The following is a 21,568-nucleotide window of genomic DNA, read 5'->3' on the forward strand; positions in this document are numbered from 1 at the left end:
CTTAGGAATGGTTTATCTTTAGATTTGAACAATTGTTGTTATTCGCCAGAAATGGCTAGAAACATCATTTCATTTCATGGTTTGTTTAGACAAGGTTTTAGATTTTCTTTTAATAATGAGAATGGTTCTATTTTGGCTTATCTAAATGGTGTATTTTATTTTGAAGCTATACCATGTAATGGAATTTATGAAACCGTTATGATTGTAGATAAATTAGGAAATGATGTTTTATGCATGGATTCTTCCAATAGTATGGATAGATCATCCTTGTGGCATTGTCGTCTTGGACATGTCAACAAGAGACGCATAGCCCAACTCCAAAAGGATGGAGTGTTGAAGTCATTCTACCTTAGGGAAGATGACACATGCGAATCTTGTTTACTTGGAAAGATTACTAAGTCACCCTTCACAAGTACGTGTGAAAGGGGTGAGGGTCTATTGGACCTAATACATACCGATGTATGTGGACCGTTTAGATCAACCACGAAGGATGGGAACCGCTTCTATGTGACTTTTACCGATGACTATAGTAGATATGGATATATCTACTTAATCAAGCAAAATTCAGAAACTTTTGAAAAGTTCAAAGAGTTCAAGAATGAAGTGGGGAATCAATTGGGCAGGAAAATCAAGATGCTTCGATCCGATCGAGGAGGAGAGTACCTAAGTCTTGAATTCCACGACTATCTCAAGGAGTGTGGAATAGTTTCACAATTGACGCCACCTAGGACACCGCAGTTGAATGGTGTGGCAGAAAGGCGTAATCGAACCCTGTTGGACATGGTTCGCTCTATGATGAGTCGTGCTTCACTACCTATCTCTTTTTGGGAGTATGCCTTAGAGACTACCGCCCATATCCTTAACCGAGTCCCTACTAAGAAGGTTGTCAAAACACCTCACGAGATGTGGACAGGGAAAGCTCCCTCGTTGGCACATATCAAGGTTTGGGGTTGCGAGGCTTTCGTAAGACGAGATACTCGTGACAAGCTCGAACCTCGTAGTGAGCGATGTATTTTCATCGGCTACCCGCATAAATCCTTTGGATATCTCTTCTATAGACTGAAGGACAATGTTGTCTTCGTTGCGAGGAGAGGAGTTTTCTGAGAGCGAGAACTCATAAGCCAAGGAGACAGTGGGAGGCAAATCGAGCTTGAAGAGATTCAAGAGTCGATAGATGAAGGAACCTCTACCGCTGACACTCAACCCGAGGAGGAAACTCCGGTTGAACCGATTGACGAGTCCTTACCTCTTAGACGTTCCGAAAGAGTTAGAGTTCAACCCCAGTTTTATGGTTTTCATATTACTACCGAAGGGGACACGTATATTAGTGATGGTACACTAATAAACCTTGATGAACCTAATAACTATAAGGAAGCCATGGCAGGCCCGGAGTCTGCGAAATGGAAAGAGGCAATGGATAGCGAGATCCAATCCATGTATGACAACCAAGTTTGGAATTTGGTTGATAATGTACCCGGACGTAAGACCGTTGGGTGCAAATGGATCTTCAAGAAGAAGACCGACGTGGATGGAAACGTACACACATATAAGGCACGATTGGTTGCGAAGGGCTTTACTCAAACTCCCGGAATTGACTATGATGAGACCTTCTCACCAGTTGCGAAGATAAAATCTATTAGAGTGATGCTAGCGATTGCCGCATTTCATGATTATGAGATTTGGCAAATGGATGTCAAGACTGCTTTCCTTAATGGGAAGTTGGCTGAGGATGTTTACATGGCTCAGCCAGATGGGTTTGTGGATCTGAAGCATCCGAATAGAGTGTGTAAGCTTGAGAAGTCCATTTATGGACTTAAGCAAGCATCTCGCAGATGGAATCTTTGCTTCGATGAGAAAGTCAAAGAGTTTGGATTTGTACAAAGAGAAGATGAATCGTGTGTATATGTCAAAGCCAGTGGGAGCATAGTTAGCTTTCTCGTTTTGTATGTCGATGACATACTACTCATAGGAAACGACGTCCCGACTCTGCAGAGGTTAAGTCCTGGCTCGGGAAGTGCTTCGCTATGAAGGACCTCGGAGAGGCTTCCTATATTTTTGGAATAAGGATAGTAAGAGAGAGAAGTAAGAGACTAATAGGACTTAGTCAGAACACTTACTTAGATAAGGTACTAAAACGTTTTAGTATGGAAAACTCGAAGAAGGGAGAATTACCGATACAAAGTAATGCGAAGTTGAGTAAGACTCAAAGTCCGAGTACCGAAGCTGGAATAGCATAAATGAACCGAGTACCATACGCTTCCGTAGTTGGCTCAATCATGTATGCTATGACTTGTACTCGCCCTGATGTAGCCTTTGCTTTGAGCATGGTAAGCAGATATCAAGGGAATCCTAGCAGAGCCCATTGGATTGCGGTGAAGAATATCCTTAAGTACCTTCGGAGGATGAAGGAATGGTTTTTAGTCCTCGGAGGAAGTGATGACTTGAAGGTGCGAGGGTATAGTGACGCCAGTTTTCAGACCGACAGGGACAACTACCGTTCGCAGTTGGGCTGGGTCTTTACCCTGAATGGAGGAGCAGTGACTTGGAAAAGTTCCAAGCAGGAAACCGTAGCTGATTCAACGTGTGAATTAGAGTACATTGCAGCGAGCAAAGCGTTGAAGGAGGCAATATGGTTGAAGAACTTCATTGGTGATCTTGGAGCTGTACCCGCCATAAAGGAGCCCATGGAGATTTTCTGTGATAATGAAGGAGCGGTTGCCTTGACCAAGGAACCGAGAGATCATGGTAGATCACGACATATCGACAGAAAATATCACTTTATTAGACATCGTGTAGAAGAAGGACAACTCGTATTGAAGAGGATATCATCGGAGGATAACCCAGCAGATCCGCTTACGAAGGGACTGAGTAGGGTTAAGCACTTGCAGCATGCTAGGAGTATTGGGCTGAAGGATGATATTAGCATAGATTAGATAGTAGTAGAAACGTGTAATAGATAAATGTAATTAACATTTGATGAATAAATAAAAGAGTATTATTTATAAGTAATGTTACTGTCTTATGTTAATTGTTTAACTATTGTTTCATTTTGCATGTTTTGACTTCCAGAATAATTGAGTTTATTAAGAATAATCGAATTATTCAAATTGTCCATAATCATTCATATGTGGGAAGTAGATATGAATGAAGATTGTCATGAATCGGTGTGTAGATTTTCTAAATGGTATTAGACATAGCAAAGGGTTGCTGCAACGTTCATGAGTGCTTATGAACTAGTTTTGAGCATTGGAACAAACCCGCGCTTGCTGGAATCACCTTATGGAATATGATATAAAAGGGTGATCGCAAGACGATAATATCATATAGTCTTAAAACCTAGATATATGGTTTGTTATTTGTTAATTGGTTGTACATTGATAATGCGAAAACGCATCAGTAACTCGGTGTTATAAAACACATTGTTGTGTATAGTTGATTAATGAATAAGTAAATGCATATAAGTCGAAGTTTATCTGTTACTTTTATCCCAAGAGGGTAAAAGCGATATCTCGGCCGCTCGATGATTTGATTTGACTTATGTCCCGGGCCCGGTCAGAACTGAATTGATGTGTTCGATTAATTTCTATGTCAAATGAATCGGAGATCGACAAACCAATTGCTAGACAAATTATTCCATAGAATTGTCAGCATGATATCTAACAGAGGACTGTACGATCCCTTATCTAAAGGACAAGATTGATTAGATCAGAGTTTGACAACGTCTTTGAGAGCTACGATTGCAAATCGAACTGTACTTGTGCATATAGTTACTAGACTTATCCAAGTGGGAGACTGTTGGAATAGTGTCTAAGGCTGCAACTATATTAGGCAAGTATTTGACCCGATTGTGCATGGTCCTTTTGGGTTGCCTTCACCATAGCAACTTGACAGGATGATTTATTATGAGAGAGTAAATATTATTAATATATTATGAGAATAATATAAGGAATAATAATATTGTTATTTGATTAATATAAGTCATAAAATTAATTAGAATTAATTTGGTGACTTAAAGAGATTAATTAAATAAAAGGGTATAAATTGTCAATTGTTTGATAGTTACACTTTGGGCTGTAAACCCTTCTTGGATAGGGTTGGACGATTTCAAGGGCTTGGGATAAGCCACAAATCGTCCAAGGGCTTATCTTGGGAAAGGATTTGGATTGCTTTGAGTAAAAGTTATCCAATTAGGGTTTAAGGGTGAAACCCTAGGAGCCTTACAAGTATAAATAGACCCTTAGGGCAAGGAAAATCGGCACATCTGCTAAAGCAAAGAAACCCTGGCCAATTTCCTCCCTCTCCTCTCTCTCAAATCATCCTCTTGCTAGTTGGTGTTTGTAAGCCATTAAAGGAGTGACATTTGTGACTCTAAAGCTCCAAGAACAAGAAGATCAAACAAGTGTTTCAAGGTAAGCTTCTAACTCTGATTTTGTATTGTTCTTATACTCTATTAGTCATTAGAAGTCTTGGATTCAATGCATGTTTAATTATAGAAACCTAGATCCAAGCATTAGGGTTTGCATGTGCACATAGGAATGTTCATATGGCCAAAACCCATCAGCTACCACGTTAGCCTTGCCTGGGTGGTACTTGATTTCGCACTCATAATCGTTTAGCAGCTCAACCTATCTTCGCTGCCTCATGTTTAACTCCTTTTGATTTAAAATGTGTTAGAGGCTCTTGTGGTCGGTGAAAATGGTGCACTTCGTACTATAAAGGTAGTGCCTCCAAATCTTCAAGGCAAAAACCACAGTTCCCAATTCGAGATCATGGGTGGTATAATTCACCTCATGTGTCTTTAGTTGTCGGGATGCATATGATATCACCTTCCCACGCTGCATAAGTACACATCCTAAACCCTGATTCGAAGCATCGCAGTAAACTACGAAGTCCTCAATTCCTTCTGGTAATGATAGTACTGGCGCACTACAGAGAGCGCGTTTCAGAGTTCGGAAGGCAACCTCCTGCTTTTCGGTCCATTCAAATTGTACGACCCTCTGTGTAAGAATGGTAAGTGGCTTGGCCGTTCTGGAGAAGTTCTAAATGGATCTTCTGTAATAGCCTGCGAGACCCAGAAATTGACGAATTTCAGTGGGTGTCGTTGGGGCTGCCCATCCTTCAATGGCTTTGATCTTAGAAGGGTCCACATGTATCCCTTCTTAGATGACAACATGACCCAAGAAGTTTACGCTACAAATCCAGAACTCACACTTAGAGAGTTTTGCGTATAACCTTTCGACTTGCAAGGTTTCCAAGATTTGTCGGAGATGTCGACCATGCTCCTCTTCGATTCGAGAATAGACCAGAGTATCGTCGATGAAAACGATGACAAAGTTGTCAAGGAATGGTCGGAAGACTCGATTCATCAGGTCCATGAATTCGGTAGGGGCATTCGTTAGACTGAAGGGCATTAAAACAAACTCATAATGTCCATAACGAGTTCGGAAAGTGGTTTTGGGGATATCCTCTTCCCGGACCTTGAGTTGGTGGTAGCCGGATCACAGATCTATCTTAGAGAAGTAATTTGCTCCTTGAAGTCGGTCGAATAGATCGTCGATTCGTGGAAGTGGGTAGCGATTCTTAATAGTGAGCTTATTTAGCTCTCTATAATCGATGCACATTCTAAAGGATCCGTCCTTCTTTTTAACAAAAAGGACCGGAGCTCCCCAAGGTAAGAAGCTAGGTCGGATGAATCCTTTGTTCAAGAGTTCACTGAGTTGGCTTGACAGTTCTTTCATCTCTACAGGAGCCAACCTATAGGGCGATTTGGCGATGGGTGTAGCTCCTGGCACAAGGTCAATTTGAAACTCGACTTGTCTTTTAGGGGGTATCCCCGGAAGGTCTTCAGGAAAGATGTTAGGGAAATCGCAAGCCAGTGGGATGTCTCGAATACTAACCTCTTCCTTGGATTTATCCACGATGTGAGCTAGAAATGCCAAGTCCTTCTTTTGTAGACACTTATACGCCTTAATACACGAGATAAGACGAAGGTTCGTATTGGGTTTGTCTCCGTATATGATTAGGGTTTCATGGTTAAGGAGATGAAGTCGAACGGCCTTCTCGTCACACATAATTTCGGCATGATGGGGGCTCAACCTATCCATGCCGATAATCACATCAAAACTCCTAATAGTTACAGGCATCAAATTTATTTGAAACACGTGGTGATTTAAGGTCAGGGTACATCCTACGTAGATTTCCTCAATTGATTCTGTTTTCCCATTAGCCATTTCCACCGTAAAGGTTTCATTAAACTTCTTGGGTTGTTGTTTTAGCAAATATTTGAATTTATTTCTCACAAAACTCCGCTCCACCCCGGTATCAAACAAGATGCATGCATATGTGTTGTTAAGGAGAAACGTACCAGTGACAACAGCGGGATCCTGAACCGCTTCTCCTTGACCCATGGTCAGCACTCTCCCTACTCCTCTATTCCCTGGATTGTTGACATTGGGGCAGTTTCGACGGAAATTCCCAGTCCTTCCACATCCATAACAGGTGTGGCTAGCCCCAGTGTTGTTGTCGTTGTTGTTGTTGGTGTTGTTGTTGTTGTTGTTATTGCGGTTGTTGTTGTTGTTGTTTCCCGGTTGCTGGTTCTGAGGAGGATAGGTTCTACAGTATTTTTCCGTGTGACCCTTTCGGTTGCAACTGGTACAATGCATCTCCCTGCATTCACCATTGTGATGAAAATTGCACTTGTCGCACTTTGGGAGATTTCCGGAATACTGCTTAGGGGCACTTGGGGTAGATAAGGTTGGAACATGTGGTGTGGAGGGAACTTGGGTGGTTGCAGCATGAACTGTCACTGTTTGTTGTTTCTTTGATGACTCTGAGCCTTTTCGTCCCTTCCGCTTGTTATTCTTTCCCTTCTTGTTATCACTCTCCCTCTTGCTTTCAGTTTTCCCTACTTTTCCCCCTTTTTGTTGTTGTGTTCATACAACTTCTTGGCCAACCTATTGGCGCTGTCAAAGGTTTCAAGATTTGCGGCTATCACGTTTCCTTGAATTGGGGGAGTTAATCCCCAGATGAATCGTTCTATTTTCTTTCCTTCCGAGGTAATCATGTCAGGGCACAACAGAGACAATTTGCTAAACCTTGATTTGTAAGCATCGATGTCGGAGTTTCGGACTGTGAGGTTCCATAACTCTTGTTCCATTTTTTGAATTTTGCCACGCGGGCAGTACTCAGCCATCAGCATTTCTTTCAATTCCGCCCACGGCATGGTATTGGCTACGGGAAGAGTCATGGCCTCCATATGTCTATTCCACCAGGTGAGAGCTTGATCAACAAATGTACATGCTGCAAACTTCACCTTGACCTCTTCGGGGCATTCACATATCTCGAACATCGATTCCACCTTTTCAATCCATCTCTTCAGGGTTATCATTCCCCCTGTGCCATTAAATGTTTGTGGCTTGGCGTTAGTAAAATCTTTGTAGGAGCATGTCTTGGTAGGCCCCTGGTTCATTCTGTTGTTTGAGCTTCTGGTCCCTTGCCCGTTGACTCCACCATTGTTCCCATTGTAGATCTGTGCCAGTGCTGCTAATGACTGCAGCAGATACAGCTGCTTGAAATTCAAATGAGTTGATTTCTGGTGGCGTCGGCTCGGGGTTTCCACGGGTGGGTCGTTGAGGAATCCTTCTGTCATGGAACGGAAAGATGTTGAGTACCTATGGCTTTTGCGAGTTGTGATCCTATAGTCTAGGGGTATGGCATGTACTTAAGTAATTTAGCACTTTGACATAAAACAAGGAAGTAAAAGACATAGTAGATAACAATATCATGATAAAACATAAAGCATTTTCATTAATACTAATAGTTTTGATACTTGAAAATTTGCCAGACGGCATAAAGTACATGGAAATATAAAATCCGGCAGCAGGACGACCCTATGAGTAGTGTAATCACTTAAACATAGAGTCAATGGTACCTAGCATAGATCATATAAGAGAGACCTAATATCAATACACATACTACTGATCCTGATCCTGCTGTAATTTTCCTAATGGTGACAACGATATCATATCCCAAAATGTTGTGCCAGCATTTGAGCCATCTCGGTCATCTTTCCGATGACTTCATCCCGTTCTTGCTCACCTTGCATGGCTCGTGCTTCCATAGCAAACAACTGTCGTCGAAGTGTGGCAACCTCTTCTTCCAGCGAACGATCCTCTCCCATGGGGTTTCCTGGTGGGGCAGGATGGTCCCGGTCCGTTTCTTCGGTAGGTGATTCGACGGGGACTTCGTCTGTGTCCCCTTCCCCCTCCGTGTCGTCATCGGTCCCCTCAAACTCGTAATCCGTATCGATGTACCCGTCGGGTCCAACATCATGAGCTGCTCCTTGTCCTTCCTCGGGGTCGTCTTCAATCATTCCATGGGCCACCAAGGCCTGGTGAAACTGAATGCCTTGATGCTCCTCTTCCATGGTGACTGTGATGAGCAACACGCAAGGAGGGTATATAAATAAACTACTATTACTCCTAAGATGTTTTAGTTGTTATCTAAATTGAGTTGATGTTCTCTTCTTGGTTAAAAAAAAAGGGTATGTTTTAGGTTTACCGACCATCGCGATCGCCCCAGGACATGTGAAAGTTATATTCTGGAGGAAATGTGTTTGATCAGGCTACATTCGCCCCTTAATACAACTATGAACAGTCCTGGCTTAACCGAGATGTCGGGATCCTCCAATCATCTTATTTGAATTGTTAATATGTTTATTTTCCTAAGTCGCACAAGTAAGAGTGTTTATTATTATACTTTATTTGTTTTGTTCAGAGTTATTTAGTCCCTCTTTGGGTTTATAGTTGTATATCAATGTGTGGTTAGATATGCCAGTTCAATATAACCAGAGCTCTGATACCAACCTGTCACACCCCCGAACCAGACGGCGGAAACGTTCGAGGGCTCGCGTGACTTAAATTGAAATATCATCACAATGAATATACATGAACAAACACATACATCACCAACATTACATAGTACAACTGTCATTGTTCACATCAAGTACATTGTTTAAATATTACATATCCATAGCATAAATTGTTTGAGAGTCACAAAACATAACATCCTAACACACTTGGTAACTTTCTTCAGCTTATTTGTTACCTGAGAGTACAATTTGTTTTGAAAACGTCAACATATATAATGTTGGTGAGTTCATAAGCATGTTTAATATAAAATTAGTTTGTATTATTTGTAAAACCCAGAAAATCTGATATTTTCTGTACAAAAGTTGTTTGCGAAAAAGATGCGATAATCCCATAAGTGCATGTGTATGTGATTTCAAAACAAGTAAAAGTGATTGTTGTTCAAAAGTGATTATTGTATTATAGTTGTTGAGTGTAGGAGTGAATAATATTGTTCCCCCGGAAAACCCGATGTTTTCCGATATAAATAGTATGATAGTTTTGTATATTGTATCATCACAACGAATGAATATGATTTCCCATGATTACTTAGATGGTATTGGATCTCTATGTGAGTCGTTATAACCATGCATAATAATGACTAATTCGCCTGTCTTGGCATTTTTCCAAACGCCGGTTTTGATCAAGATTTTCTCACCCTAGACTAGCCGAGTCTAACTATAGCGAACAGCTCAGGTGTGGGGGAGTCACCCCCGTATAGATCTATACACAAACTCTCGCTCTTCCTCCAGGAGACTCTGGTTATAACTACAGACTACGACGGACACTTATTGGTGTCACCCGTTATTTCCCACTAAATCCAACTGAAATTGAATAACCTTGTTTAACGACCTGATTTATGTTTACTTGAATAAAAGGTAAGCCAAACAGACGAAGAGAAGAGGGCAGCAGAGGCCCACTAGTCATGTATGTTATTATAGGTTGTCGAGTATACGACGGACATGTTAGCCCATCAGGCATATGATTGATTTGGACCATACTAGCAATGCAAATAGGCCACTAAGGCCCAATAACATGTAAAAGTCATTGAGGGTCCATTAGGCATGTAATTGGGCCACCGGAGGTCCAATAAACATGTGTGATTATATTGGGCCCAAATAGTCATGATATTGGGTCATGAAGGCCAATTAGCACGAATAGAAAATATTTGAGCTCAACCATTAAATCATTTATAATTCATTGATCTTAAGTTCGGAATGAAGCTATTTGTTGTAAACGAAATGTTTATTCAAAGTATTAAACCGCTTTGACGTTTGATTTATAACGAAGCTTTATATATATATATATATATATATATATATATATATATATATATATATATATATATATATATATATATATATATATATATATATATATATATATATATATATATATATATATATATATATATATATAAAGCTTTGCGTTATAAGCTTGATAAATTTAACCCAAAAATTTTTAATTGTCGATTTGGTCCAATTACATTTAGTTTGACCATTTCAGCCCCTTTATCTATAAAAATGGCACTTTTTGTCCCTTTTTATGAAAATTGACATCTTTGGTCCTTAAACCATTTTTCTCGACATTTTTAACCCAAACTTTATTTGAATAGTAATTTCAGTCCAAAACTATTGTATTTGTCATTTCCAACCTTTATTTGTAAAAAGTTTATATTTTTGGCTCAATTTCCGTAAGTTTTACAGTTTTGACCCCAAAATCAAGAACTTTGCATTTTCAGTCCAAGTTGGTAATAAAATCATTTTCCACCCCTGAAACTTATTTGTTTATGTTTTAGACTCATACTTATATGAATTTATAAATTCAGTCCCTAAAACTTCTCCATTTTCGCAAGTTTGGGCCCAAAAATCTGTGCGGCCCAAATTTAAAGCCCATTAGCTAAAATTTATGTTTTGGCCCTTTGAAAAGTTATTTTTTCATAAAAATCATCTTTTATATAAATAATTACCTTATAACCCTCATAAAACCGAAAATTATCAATTTTCAACCCAATCTTTGTTATTTTTGCAAAATGACACTTGTAAAGATCTTTGGCTTTGTTTTTCACTTATTAAACTTAAGGACTCTTAGATCTATGATGTATGTTGTTTATTATGTTTTTGTTTATGATTCTTTCACACTTTTGCTATAGATCTCGCAATCTCTCAAGTATTAACACATTATCACAACCAAAAACCAAAGGAATCACATATAACATGCAAACACACATAGATCAACACATAACACTTGTATTCTCCCCCCCCCCCCCCCCAAAAAAAAAAAACAAGTAAAAACCAAAAACAAGGGGGTATGAACTCACCTTTGCTTGTTGCTCGTGATTTTGAAGAAGAAATGGAAGAATGTGAGGTAGTTCTCGGCCTTAATGAGCTCCTTGAGAAATCTTTGGGCTTAGATGGGTTCTAAGAAGCTTGATCATGAATTTGAATGAATTAAGAGAAGATTTTTGATCAGATATAGAAGTTAATCCATGGATCTAAGTAAAAACTTACCAAGGATGTGTGATATGAGTGAAGAACCTTCTTGGAATGCTTGCCAATCTCGAAATTTTGATGGAAGAATGAAGGTGTTCTTGAGAGGATTTGGAAGTATTTGGAAGTGAATTAAGTGTGTGTGTGTGTGTATGTGTGTTGATGCTCTCGGCCGAGAGTAGAAGAAGAAGAAGAAGAGGGAAGAGAGAAGTCTTGCATGGAAATCCAAAATGTAAAAATGATGTGTCTTGCCCTCATAATTCTACATTCCCCCCCCCCCCCCTTTTTCATTTGGGCCGAAAATGAGCTAAAGAGAGGGGGAAGGAAAATCACTTTGGCCCATTCTTGGCTTTGCTCGAAAACACAAGGTCCAATAAGAGGTTTTCGGCCCATTGGGCCCTTAGGGTGGTTTACGGTCCAATTTGCATAAAAGAATAAGTTTTATGGCCCATTAGGGCTTATTGGAGTAGTTTATTCCATTTTAGGCCCAATATGGCCCAAAATGTTAAATCTCATGAAGGTGGGTTAAATTAGAGCCCATTTAAGGGTCCTAAGCCCAAAATAGTCAAATTGGAGGCTTATTGGTCCACTAGGTCCAATAAGAAAATCCTAGTCAATAATGAACTTAAACCGAGATTTTTAGGGTTTCCAATCTTTTGTTGACTATTTGCATACGGTGTTTGATGGAACTTTGGTGTTATTGAATAAACATCATGCATACTTTCAAGTTTTTTTCACAAATGTTATGATTGTTAATGTTTACAAAAGCACTAGAATTCCTAGTTGTGACATTTTCCAACATGTAATTTAGTGTTTATACTTTGTACATCATTTTAGAATGTACAAAGTCATATTTTTGTTAAATATTAGATCATATACATGCCTCATAAGACAACATATCAACCAGTTATAGTTTGAAAAATAACTAAAAAATCGGGACCAGAACCGGAATCGGCGTGACACTGACAGTCCGGTTCCCGATTCCTATAATATAGCAAATCTGGTTCCTGTTCTAGACTAGTTCGGTTCTAAAGCTCATCCCTAGATTTAACGTAGACATGTTTGTGTATCACAACAATGCCACTAAAAGGAAAAATATAGGAAATTAATTACCGTTCGGAAACTATTCGTATAATGAAACTAATTCACTATCAGCCGCATTGCATTAGCTACTTTCATTCTTAGCAAATATACATGTTTTAATAGAATCTATTTTGCCAATTTGATCAATGTTATTTGGACCGATATTTGAGAATGTGTATGTTCTAATATAATATATTTTTCCGATTATACAAACATGGGGAAATAGTTTAATACTCAACTTAGTTGTGTCCTCTCAAGTATAGCTGATACACAGTTATGAATATAAGGTTTTTTTTAATAGAAATCTACATACTGATGTCAAAAAATATAATTGTGATGAGATCTACACATCAATAATGATGACACACTGAAAGTATATATCGATAAATGAATGTGTCATCTCATTAGCAACCTACCAACTTAATTGTGTTCCCCAACAAAATTCAGACAAAATTCAGAGTTTTTAACCAAAATAAGTTGGTTGGAAAAATAATTTATCAATTTAGTATAAATTTCAAAAATATTTATCAAACCAGTGGTTTTCTTATTTTTCTTGTATTTTTCAGTTTTTTTACCTTTTTATTTGATTTTAAATATCAGTATTTTTCTCCAACTTTTTATTTTTTTTCTTTTATTTTTCTTAAATATCAGTTTTTTATTTTTTTTATTTCAGTTTTTTTTCTTTTTGTAATATATGTTTAAAATAGTATAAAAACAAAAATTGTATATAGTAACACGCCTTATCGTCAATTAAAAATAAATTGTTTTAATGAATTGCTCTATTATAATTGATTATTGCCACCTATCTCAAAAATAAACACCATAAAAAGTAAAGTTTTCTAGTTCCGCTAAAAATATTTTCTAATAATTATGTAATATTTCATTTTTAATTGATGTCAAAACATCTGTGTTCAACGTATATTAAAAATGTTAAGATAACATTTTAATAAAATATATTAGTGACTGCAATTACTCATGTTATAAACTATTATAAAATGGCTTATTAAAAAATAATGTAATATTGTACACTATGAGCAGTGGTAAATATCATTGCAATTGCTCATTCATTTTTTGTGGTATTATAAGAAAATTTGCCCATAAAGTTATCCATATTTCTATCAACTATCAAATAATTGAAAATTATAAAATAATGTAACAACACATTAACACTTAATATATATATATATATATATATATATATATATATATATATATATATATATTCAAATTAGAAAAACTGAAACTAAAATAATGCATTAATAAATTTATTCAAATAAAATATTGTGGATCTTTAATTTGCACATAAAATTTTATTTAGAAGACGTACATTGGCATATATTTTTAATATGTAAAAGTTTAACGGAGGAGGTAATGGCCTCTATATAAATTTATTCATAAAATGTATTACCGTTAATAAGATGTTCAGTGGAACCGAAAAACTCTATTTTTCATGGTATTTCTTTTGTGACGGGTGACAATAATCAATTATAATAGTGTTATTCATTAAATCATCTTATTTTTAATTGACGAAAGAACATGAAATTATGTATTTTGTATACTATGTTAAACATATATTTAAAAAAGGAAAAAAATTGAAATAAAGAATAAAAATCTGATATTTAAAAAATAAAAAAAAAAAACAGTAAAAACTTAAATAAAGAAAAAAACTGATATTTAAAATAAATAAAAACAACAAGTAAATTTGAAAAATACAAGAGAAAATGAAACACTATTAGTTTGGTAAATATTTTTTAAAGTATACTAGATTGGTAAATATTTTTTCCTATATCTCTATTTTGGTAAAAACTTACAAAATTCAATGGTTGTTTTTTTCATTTAAAAAAATTGATGTCATTCGTTCGTGTATACAAATCCAACAAAGGCAAAATTGACAAATAAAATTTATTACACAAGAAGACTTGTCTTTTTATATTTATCTTTTTCTCAAATTTGAATAATGGAAGCATAATAAATTATCATTTTAGACAATCCATAATAAAACAGTAGGACAATAACCACCCACCGGTCTTTTTATACTCCTTGATTCCATATTATTCTATGTTCTTATTTATATTTATATTACGGATTAAAACAAGAATCAAGTCAAAAGTCTTTTTTTTAAATTAGTAAAAGACTTCACTTCACCAGTTCACCTAGTCACACGCATTTAACAGAAGGAATTTGATTATCGATTACAACAAAAGATGGCTTCATCAAGTGAAATACTGGAACTAAATCTCACAACAAGTAAGCATTCATCATTCTGTTTAAAATCATCATGGTTGATTAACCGATCCTGTTCTTAATTTTATTATGTTCATGCAATCAACATTATATATATTAGAATTGTTCATCTGATCACCAAATGATGACGTTTTGTCAGAGAATCAGGAAGAGAAAGGCGATTTGGATGATCATTATCCTAGTGGAGAATCTGAGTATAAAAAACTAGGTCCACAGAAGAACTTCATGGTGAAGTTACGCCTGCTAATTGCTTATCCATGGGAACGTGTGCGCAAGGGTAGTATTTTGAATATCAAATTGCGCGGCAAGGTTTGGTTGTTTTCACCCCTTTCGATTATATCAACTATTGTTCTTGAATCGAAATTACACAATAATGTTTATCGAAGTGAACATATTGGATGACGAAATTGACTTTTTACTGTTGCCAATTTCAGATAACTGATCAAGTGAAGAGTCGTTTCTCTTCAGGATTATCCCTACCTCAAATCTGTGAAAACCTAATTAAGGCAGCATATGATCCTCGTATATCTGGTGTTTATCTCCACATTGAAACCCTGAAATGTGGATGGGCGAAAATTGAAGAAATTAGAAGGCACATACTGGATTTTAGAAAGTCAGGTAGATTTATAATAATTCTTATGAAATTACATGTATAAGAGTTTTCAATTACCACAATTCTGATACTTGTATTAAACTGTGATAATTCAATTTAGGAAAATTCATTGTTGGTTATGCACCTGTATGGCATGAAAAGGAGTATTACATTGCCTGTGCTTGTGAAGAGCTTTATGCCCCTCCAAGTGCCTACTTTTCCTTGTATGGTTTGACTGCTCAAGCATCATTTATTGGAGGTAAATCCACATATCACATTTCACTTCCAGCTTTAAATTTAAAATTGTCCCCATTATTGGCTATCAAATCTTGTTATCAACTTCTGAGCCTAACTAACCAAAGTGGTGTGCATAAAGGTGTACTTGAGAAAGTAGGCATTGAACCACAAGTAGAGAGGATTGGTAAATATAAGAGTTTTGGTGATCGAATAACTCGTAAGAATATATCTGAAGAAAATCGTGAGGTGCTTACAACAATGCTTGATAATATCTACACGAATTGGGTCGATACAGTTTCTCAATCCAGAGGTGAAGTTAGTTTGTGGTTTCTCTTTTCTATAGTACTATTGACATATCAAAGAAATGAATTTGGATTTGTTTCTTTTACAGGAAAGAAAAAGGAAGATATTGAAAGTTTTATCAATGAAGGAGTTTACCAAGTAGAAAAGTTGAAAGAAGATGGATGGATAACAGATATAAAATACGAAGATGAGGTTACATCTATGCTGAAAAAGAAACTGGGCATTGTGGAGAAGAAAAAACTTCCACTTGTTGCTTACAAGTAATGATCTCTTATTTAAATTAGTTTTTTCATCTTATAATCTTAAAAGCACTTGTCAATTTGCTACAGGAAATACTCAAGAGTTAGAAAATGGAGCTTGGGATTGACAGGTGGCAAAGATCAAATTGCAGTAATCAGAGCTTCAGGTAGCATTAGTCGTGTAGGAGGGTCATTTTTTGAACCTAATTCAGGCATCATTGCTGAGAAATTCATTGAGAAGATTCGCAAAGTAAGAGGTATGTATGTATATATACACTTCATTTTATGTCATTTTAGATTCATGTGTATGAACTTGTCTTGTTTTTTTTTTTTCAGAGTCAAAAAGGTATAAGGCAGTTATTATCCGAATTGATAGTCCTGGTGGTGGGGCTGTTGCTTCTGACTTGTAAGTGCTTCTCTAATTTGACTTGAAAAATATAAGTGTTTTAATTAACCTTTATATATATAAGCACTCATTTAAATTTTTTTATTTTTATTTTATTCAGGATGTGGAGGGAAATCAGATTATTGGCTGAATCTAAGCCTGTAGTTGCATCAATGGTTGATATTGCAGCTAGTGGAGGATACTATATGGCAATGGCTGCACAAACTATAGTCTCAGAGAATCTTACTTTGACCGGGTCAATTGGTGTTGTCAAACGTAGATTACACTATCCTACAATATTTTGCTTACATTATTATAAGTTGTATGTTTAATCATGCACTTTATTTATTTATTTTTAGTTAAACTTAATTTTGGGAAACTACATGAACGGATTGGTTTCAACACTGAAATCATATCAAAGGGACGATTTGCTGAGTTGTATGTTGCTGACAGGCCTTTCAGGTAAGAGGATCCATGTTCTTATTGTTGGTTTCATTTTCATATAATCATCTTAATTATTAATTATATCTTATGATTCTAACCTCTCACAATCATGTGTGTAGACCTGATGAAGAGAAACTTTTTTCTGAATCTGCCCAAAATACTTATAAACGGTTTCGTGACAAGGCAGCAGCTTCAAGATCCATGAGTGTATGGAATGGATATATTTAAGAACTAATTTTTAAGGAACTCATTCATTGGTTACATAATTTAACAAGTAATTGATGAATATATAAATATGCTGTTTACAGGTGGAAAAGATGGAGGAGATTGCTCAAGGGAGATTATGGACCGGTGATGATGCTGCTTCAAAGGGTTTAGTTGATGCAATTGGAGGCTTCTCACGTGCTGTGGCTATAGCCAAACACAAGGCCAAAATACCTCAACACAAAAAGGTTGCTTCCTTTTTGCTCTCTGTTTCCTTTGAGTGGCTGATAAAAGAAACTAAACTATTTTGTATTTTGTATTTTTTTTTTTTTTTTTTTGTGATAATATTGTAGTAAATGTAATGCATATTGGTGACTGTGTCCAGGTTAGATTGGTTGAGGTGTCGAAACAATCACTTTCTTTACCACAAATCCTATTTCGCATGATGACATCAGCAATGGGATTAAATCATCTGAAGGATGGATTGATATCAAGTGATGAGGTGCAAGCGCGTATGGATGATGGGATCATGTTTCAGGGATCAGAAGGATCTTCGCTTGCAGTTGCAGACCCTATTTTCAATTTGCTGAAAGACTACCTGAATTTTGTTTGATCTCGGGAGCTTATGTACATTTATTTATGAAGCAAATTTCATTTGGTTTGGTTTTGTTTTGTTTGTTGTTTGTTGAAGGGTGTTTCATACATTTATCTATCTGTGTAAAAGGTAAAATATTTGATTAAATATACATAGTTGAATAATTGTTTTGATAACGATACATATATCTAAACGTTTTTCAAAGAGAAAAACGCGACTATCGCAGCAATCATTTCTTGAGATCATTCATTTTGGAGGAAAAGTTTCCTATAATGGTGACAACGGAAAATCTATTACTCGATTATTAGAAGTTCACAACAAAAATAATGGTTTTGTTGGCTGTATATTGTATCGAAATGACTTTATAAAATGTAACATAAATTTTTCTGTCTGTAAAAATGAAATATATCACAATACGACTTCTATAAAAATCAAAATACGAACAAAAATAATGTTAATATAAGGATTTTCTACCTCATTCAACTATTTTCCTTAAATGCTTTGATATAAGATTATCTTAAGGACAAATGACATGTAAATAATTTTAATATTTAAAAGTCTATATCATGAATTTTGTAGTAAAAAAAAAAACAAAAACCCAATTATTAACGATAATTCTAAATATGAGTGTTAAATTTGAAATTATGTGAAGGGATGAAGATATAATTTATTTATTTATGTAAAATTATTTAACCCTCCTCGCTTTCAAACGCTTTCAAAAAACCCTGTTTTCCATAGTGAAAAATCATCATCAAAAGCTCGATTTCTCTGATACATTCTTAACATTGAAGATTGGAACTCCCAGTTGTGATTATCGATTGGTCTAGATCTCTTACGTCATATCATTCTCCATTTGGTATAGAAATCGCAAGAGGTAAAACCCTAATCCTACGAAGCTATGCACACAGTTACACATATAGCTGCTCTTATTAGATCCCAAGAAGCTTGGTGAACATACCCAAATCCCTCATGGATGTTCCTTCTTTCGCTGCCTTGATAGCTGCTTGGCTTAACTCCTTAATTTTAACTCGTTCCAGCGTTTAGATTGTCCACATTTATGAAAGAGGTATTAATTAGTATGATTATTATGGAGGAAAAAAGAATATGCGTGGAAGCCAATTTATATTATTTAACATGAACTGACTTCATTGATTACGTTGTTTTGGTTAAAGGTTATGGTTTAGGATAAAATGGATTGATATTCCAACTCGTTGGAGCTCAAATGGTTCACATGTATCCACCGTAAATGCAGAAGAGGGTGGTTGTTGCTACGCTTATTAATGTTGTTTTTTCATCGTTTTCTTTTTTGCCTATCCTAAAGATCATCGGAAAATATATTTAGATCTCGGATTACCTTTTATCATTTGTAAGTATTGATTCACTAAACATATTATATTTTTACATGGATTTCAATGAGGATGAGGAAATAAGAATAAGCAAAGGCAATGGCTCCAGATGCTTGAAGGCTTTGCCACATTATACGAGTGAGACTTCCTTTGACTTTGCCATTTTTCTGTTGACCGAAAGAGAATAAACTATATGTTAATTTCAAGGCCAAGACCAATGGTGGAATAAATGAACAACATGACGACAACCACCACTGAAAGCCATGAAACAAAATAGTAATTTAAGAAAACCCAAAAGGTAGTTATCTATTTTAATCTTCAAAAACTGAAACAAAATAGTTTTTAGAGGTCATCAAATCATGATAATGGAGGCTGCTGTAATGTGTTTGGAGCAGTGCCAAATCAGCTTCCCTTACACATCATCCTGCCACGTAGGCTAGCTAACGGCAAAATTGTTAAAAGTACTAACTGAACAAAAAAATTGTTCAACGACCAAATCTAGCCAAAGACGTAACTTTATTGTGCTAGTGACATTTTCCTTTCTATTAACTAAATAACAAGTTCACAAATATGTTGATATGTTTGATAGTATGTATGAACCGGTAGAATCCCTACATGTGGCGGTTCAACCTTAAACAACCTAACATATGATACAACTATTTCAGTTTTTAATACTTTATAAAAACTATCACGTGTAGAACTAATAATCTAAATTATACTATTATTAACTCTTTAATCTATAATAAAATTATGTGTATAAGGGGTGTGCAGCGCATATATAAAATTATGATTAATAATCATATATCTTTTTATTAAATTACTTCTCAGTCATGCTTGCCGCTTAAATTATGAGAATTTAGAGCTCACATATAAGCTTAACGAACATATCCAGATCCCTTATCGATGTTCCTCCTTTGACTGCTTTGCTAGCTGCTTGACTTAGCTCCTTCACTTTTACTCGCTCCAATATCTCCCCACTTAACGACTCATCCAACAACCGAGCCAACTCAACCGAGTCTGGCACATTATCAGGTCGACCCTCACAAGCTCGTTTCCCAACACCCAACTCGTCAACCAATAGCTTCTCATCTGCATATTGGTCAGCACCCATTGGCCACGTCAGCAGCATCACACCCGCTGAAACTCCTTCCAACGTGGAATTCCACCCACAATGAGTCACAAATGACGCTACAGCCCGATGTCCTAATATCGCCAACTGTGGGGCCCATCCTTCGACTATGAACCCTCGATCACCCACCCTTTGTTTAAACGCCGAATCACTTCCTTTTGCACACAAAATAAAATTAACATTGCTAAGCTCAAGTGCACCCGTTAATGCACTCATTTGCTTCTCGTTTAATGTGGTTCGGCTTCCGAAACATATATACACAACAGACTCATCTGTTTTGTTGTCTAACCACGTGAGTAGCTCATGAGGTGGCGCCGCACTTGGCCCACCACGAGCGGTACCATCTTTAGGAAGTAATGGGCCAACGGCCCAAACCCGATCATGACCCATTTGCTTTTTCATGTGGTCCATGTAGGTTTTTTCCAAGTCTTCAAATGTGTTGTACACAACCCCCCAACTAGTCATATTAGCCAACATTCCTTTTCTAAATGACTCGTAATCAGGATCTCCTTTTATAAAGTTACGTGAGACCGGTGGCAACTGCCACATTTGAAACTCCGGCGAGCTAGGGATTTCCGGGAAAGAAATCAAGGAGCTAGCATCTTTATCGACACCATTGTTGGCGTTATTCTTATTCTCACCCACATCACGCCACATCGATTGAATAATGGAAGAAGCAAAAGCACCTGAAGGGTTGAACACCACGCGCTGGATGCCAAGGTGGGAAGCGAGTTCATTAGTCCACCCGAGAAAGAAGTCAGAGATGATGGCCACCGGCGGCGAAGGGTGGGATCTGAACCAGTTAACGATGGGATCAAACTGTTTTTGAGTGGAAACTATTTTGCCGATAAGGGGGTGAGGAGATGATGGGTTGATTTCAGGATCAGGGGAGAGAAGCTTGTGGAGAGAAGAGGGGTGGGAGGAGAGGAGAGGGTCGAGTAGTGGGAGGTTGACGGGGGAGATGACGACGGTGATGGTTAGGCCACGGCGGAGGAGGATATCGGTGAGGTCGAGTAAGGGAATGATATGGCCGGAGCCAGTGAACGGGTAGACTAGTAAATGTTTTGTGTTGGTTGAGTGAGTCATGTTTAAAAGTATGATGATCTGTCAAAAGAATAGAGAGAGTTGGATATTTATAACTTAAAAAACGTAATGGAATTAATGCTTGAAACCGTGTGCTGTTTGCTCACCTTTTGGATAGATTGGTATTTGGTAGAACGTGGGATCTTGGTTAATTAAGATGTTTTGTCGTGGTTCGTTTGAATACTTAAAATTACTAAATATGCCCATTTGTTATTAATTATTTAGAAGCTAATTACATTGGTATGAACGATGAAGTGACGTAGTGCTCACGTTCGTTCTTTATAAAAGG

The 21,568-nt window shown here is 36.8% G+C and overlaps 1 protein-coding gene and 1 pseudogene across 2 annotated transcripts; one reads left to right on the forward strand and one right to left on the reverse strand.

Moving 5' to 3' along the window:
* The first annotated feature begins 14,544 nt into the window (after positions 1–14,544).
* Positions 14,545–17,885, forward strand: LOC145052487 (serine protease SPPA, chloroplastic-like). 2 transcript variants are annotated; one of them, XM_079000315.1, is made up of 13 exons: positions 14,545–14,725; positions 14,862–15,031; positions 15,157–15,340; positions 15,436–15,573; positions 15,691–15,861; positions 15,943–16,114; positions 16,184–16,350; positions 16,430–16,499; positions 16,600–16,754; positions 16,838–16,940; positions 17,042–17,129; positions 17,231–17,374; positions 17,517–17,659. In XM_079000315.1, the coding sequence occupies exons 1-13, from the start codon at positions 14,683–14,685 to the stop codon at positions 17,523–17,525; spliced, it is 1,614 nt and encodes a 537-aa protein (XP_078856441.1). In that variant the 5' UTR covers positions 14,545–14,682; the 3' UTR covers positions 17,526–17,659. The 2 variants fall into 2 exon arrangements, with proteins under 2 accessions (XP_078856441.1, XP_078856440.1); XM_079000314.1 differs by having other exon boundaries at positions 14,547–14,725; positions 17,512–17,885.
* Positions 17,886–19,058: 1,173 nt separating this feature from the next.
* On the reverse strand, positions 19,059–21,310 carry LOC145052488 (flavonol 3-O-glucosyltransferase UGT89B1 pseudogene; annotated as a pseudogene).
* Between the last annotated feature and the right edge of the window lie 258 nt (positions 21,311–21,568).

The sequence above is a fragment of the Lactuca serriola genome, chromosome 5 (genome assembly GCF_051521515.1).
Source record: "Lactuca serriola cultivar US96UC23 chromosome 5, Lser_US96UC23_V15, whole genome shotgun sequence".
Classification (NCBI taxonomy): Eukaryota; Viridiplantae; Streptophyta; class Magnoliopsida; order Asterales; family Asteraceae; genus Lactuca; species Lactuca serriola.

Excerpts from the sequence above, each read along its gene's own strand:
- LOC145052487 (XM_079000314.1), top strand. The coding sequence starts at position 14,683 with ATGGCTTCATCAAGTGAAATACTGGAACTAAATCTCACAACAA. Across the intron at positions 14,726-14,861 it reads GGAACTAAATCTCACAACAA|AGAATCAGGAAGAGAAAGGC; the intron begins GTAAGCATTCAT and ends ACGTTTTGTCAG. Across the intron at positions 16,941-17,041 it reads GTTGCTGACAGGCCTTTCAG|ACCTGATGAAGAGAAACTTT; the intron begins GTAAGAGGATCC and ends TCATGTGTGTAG.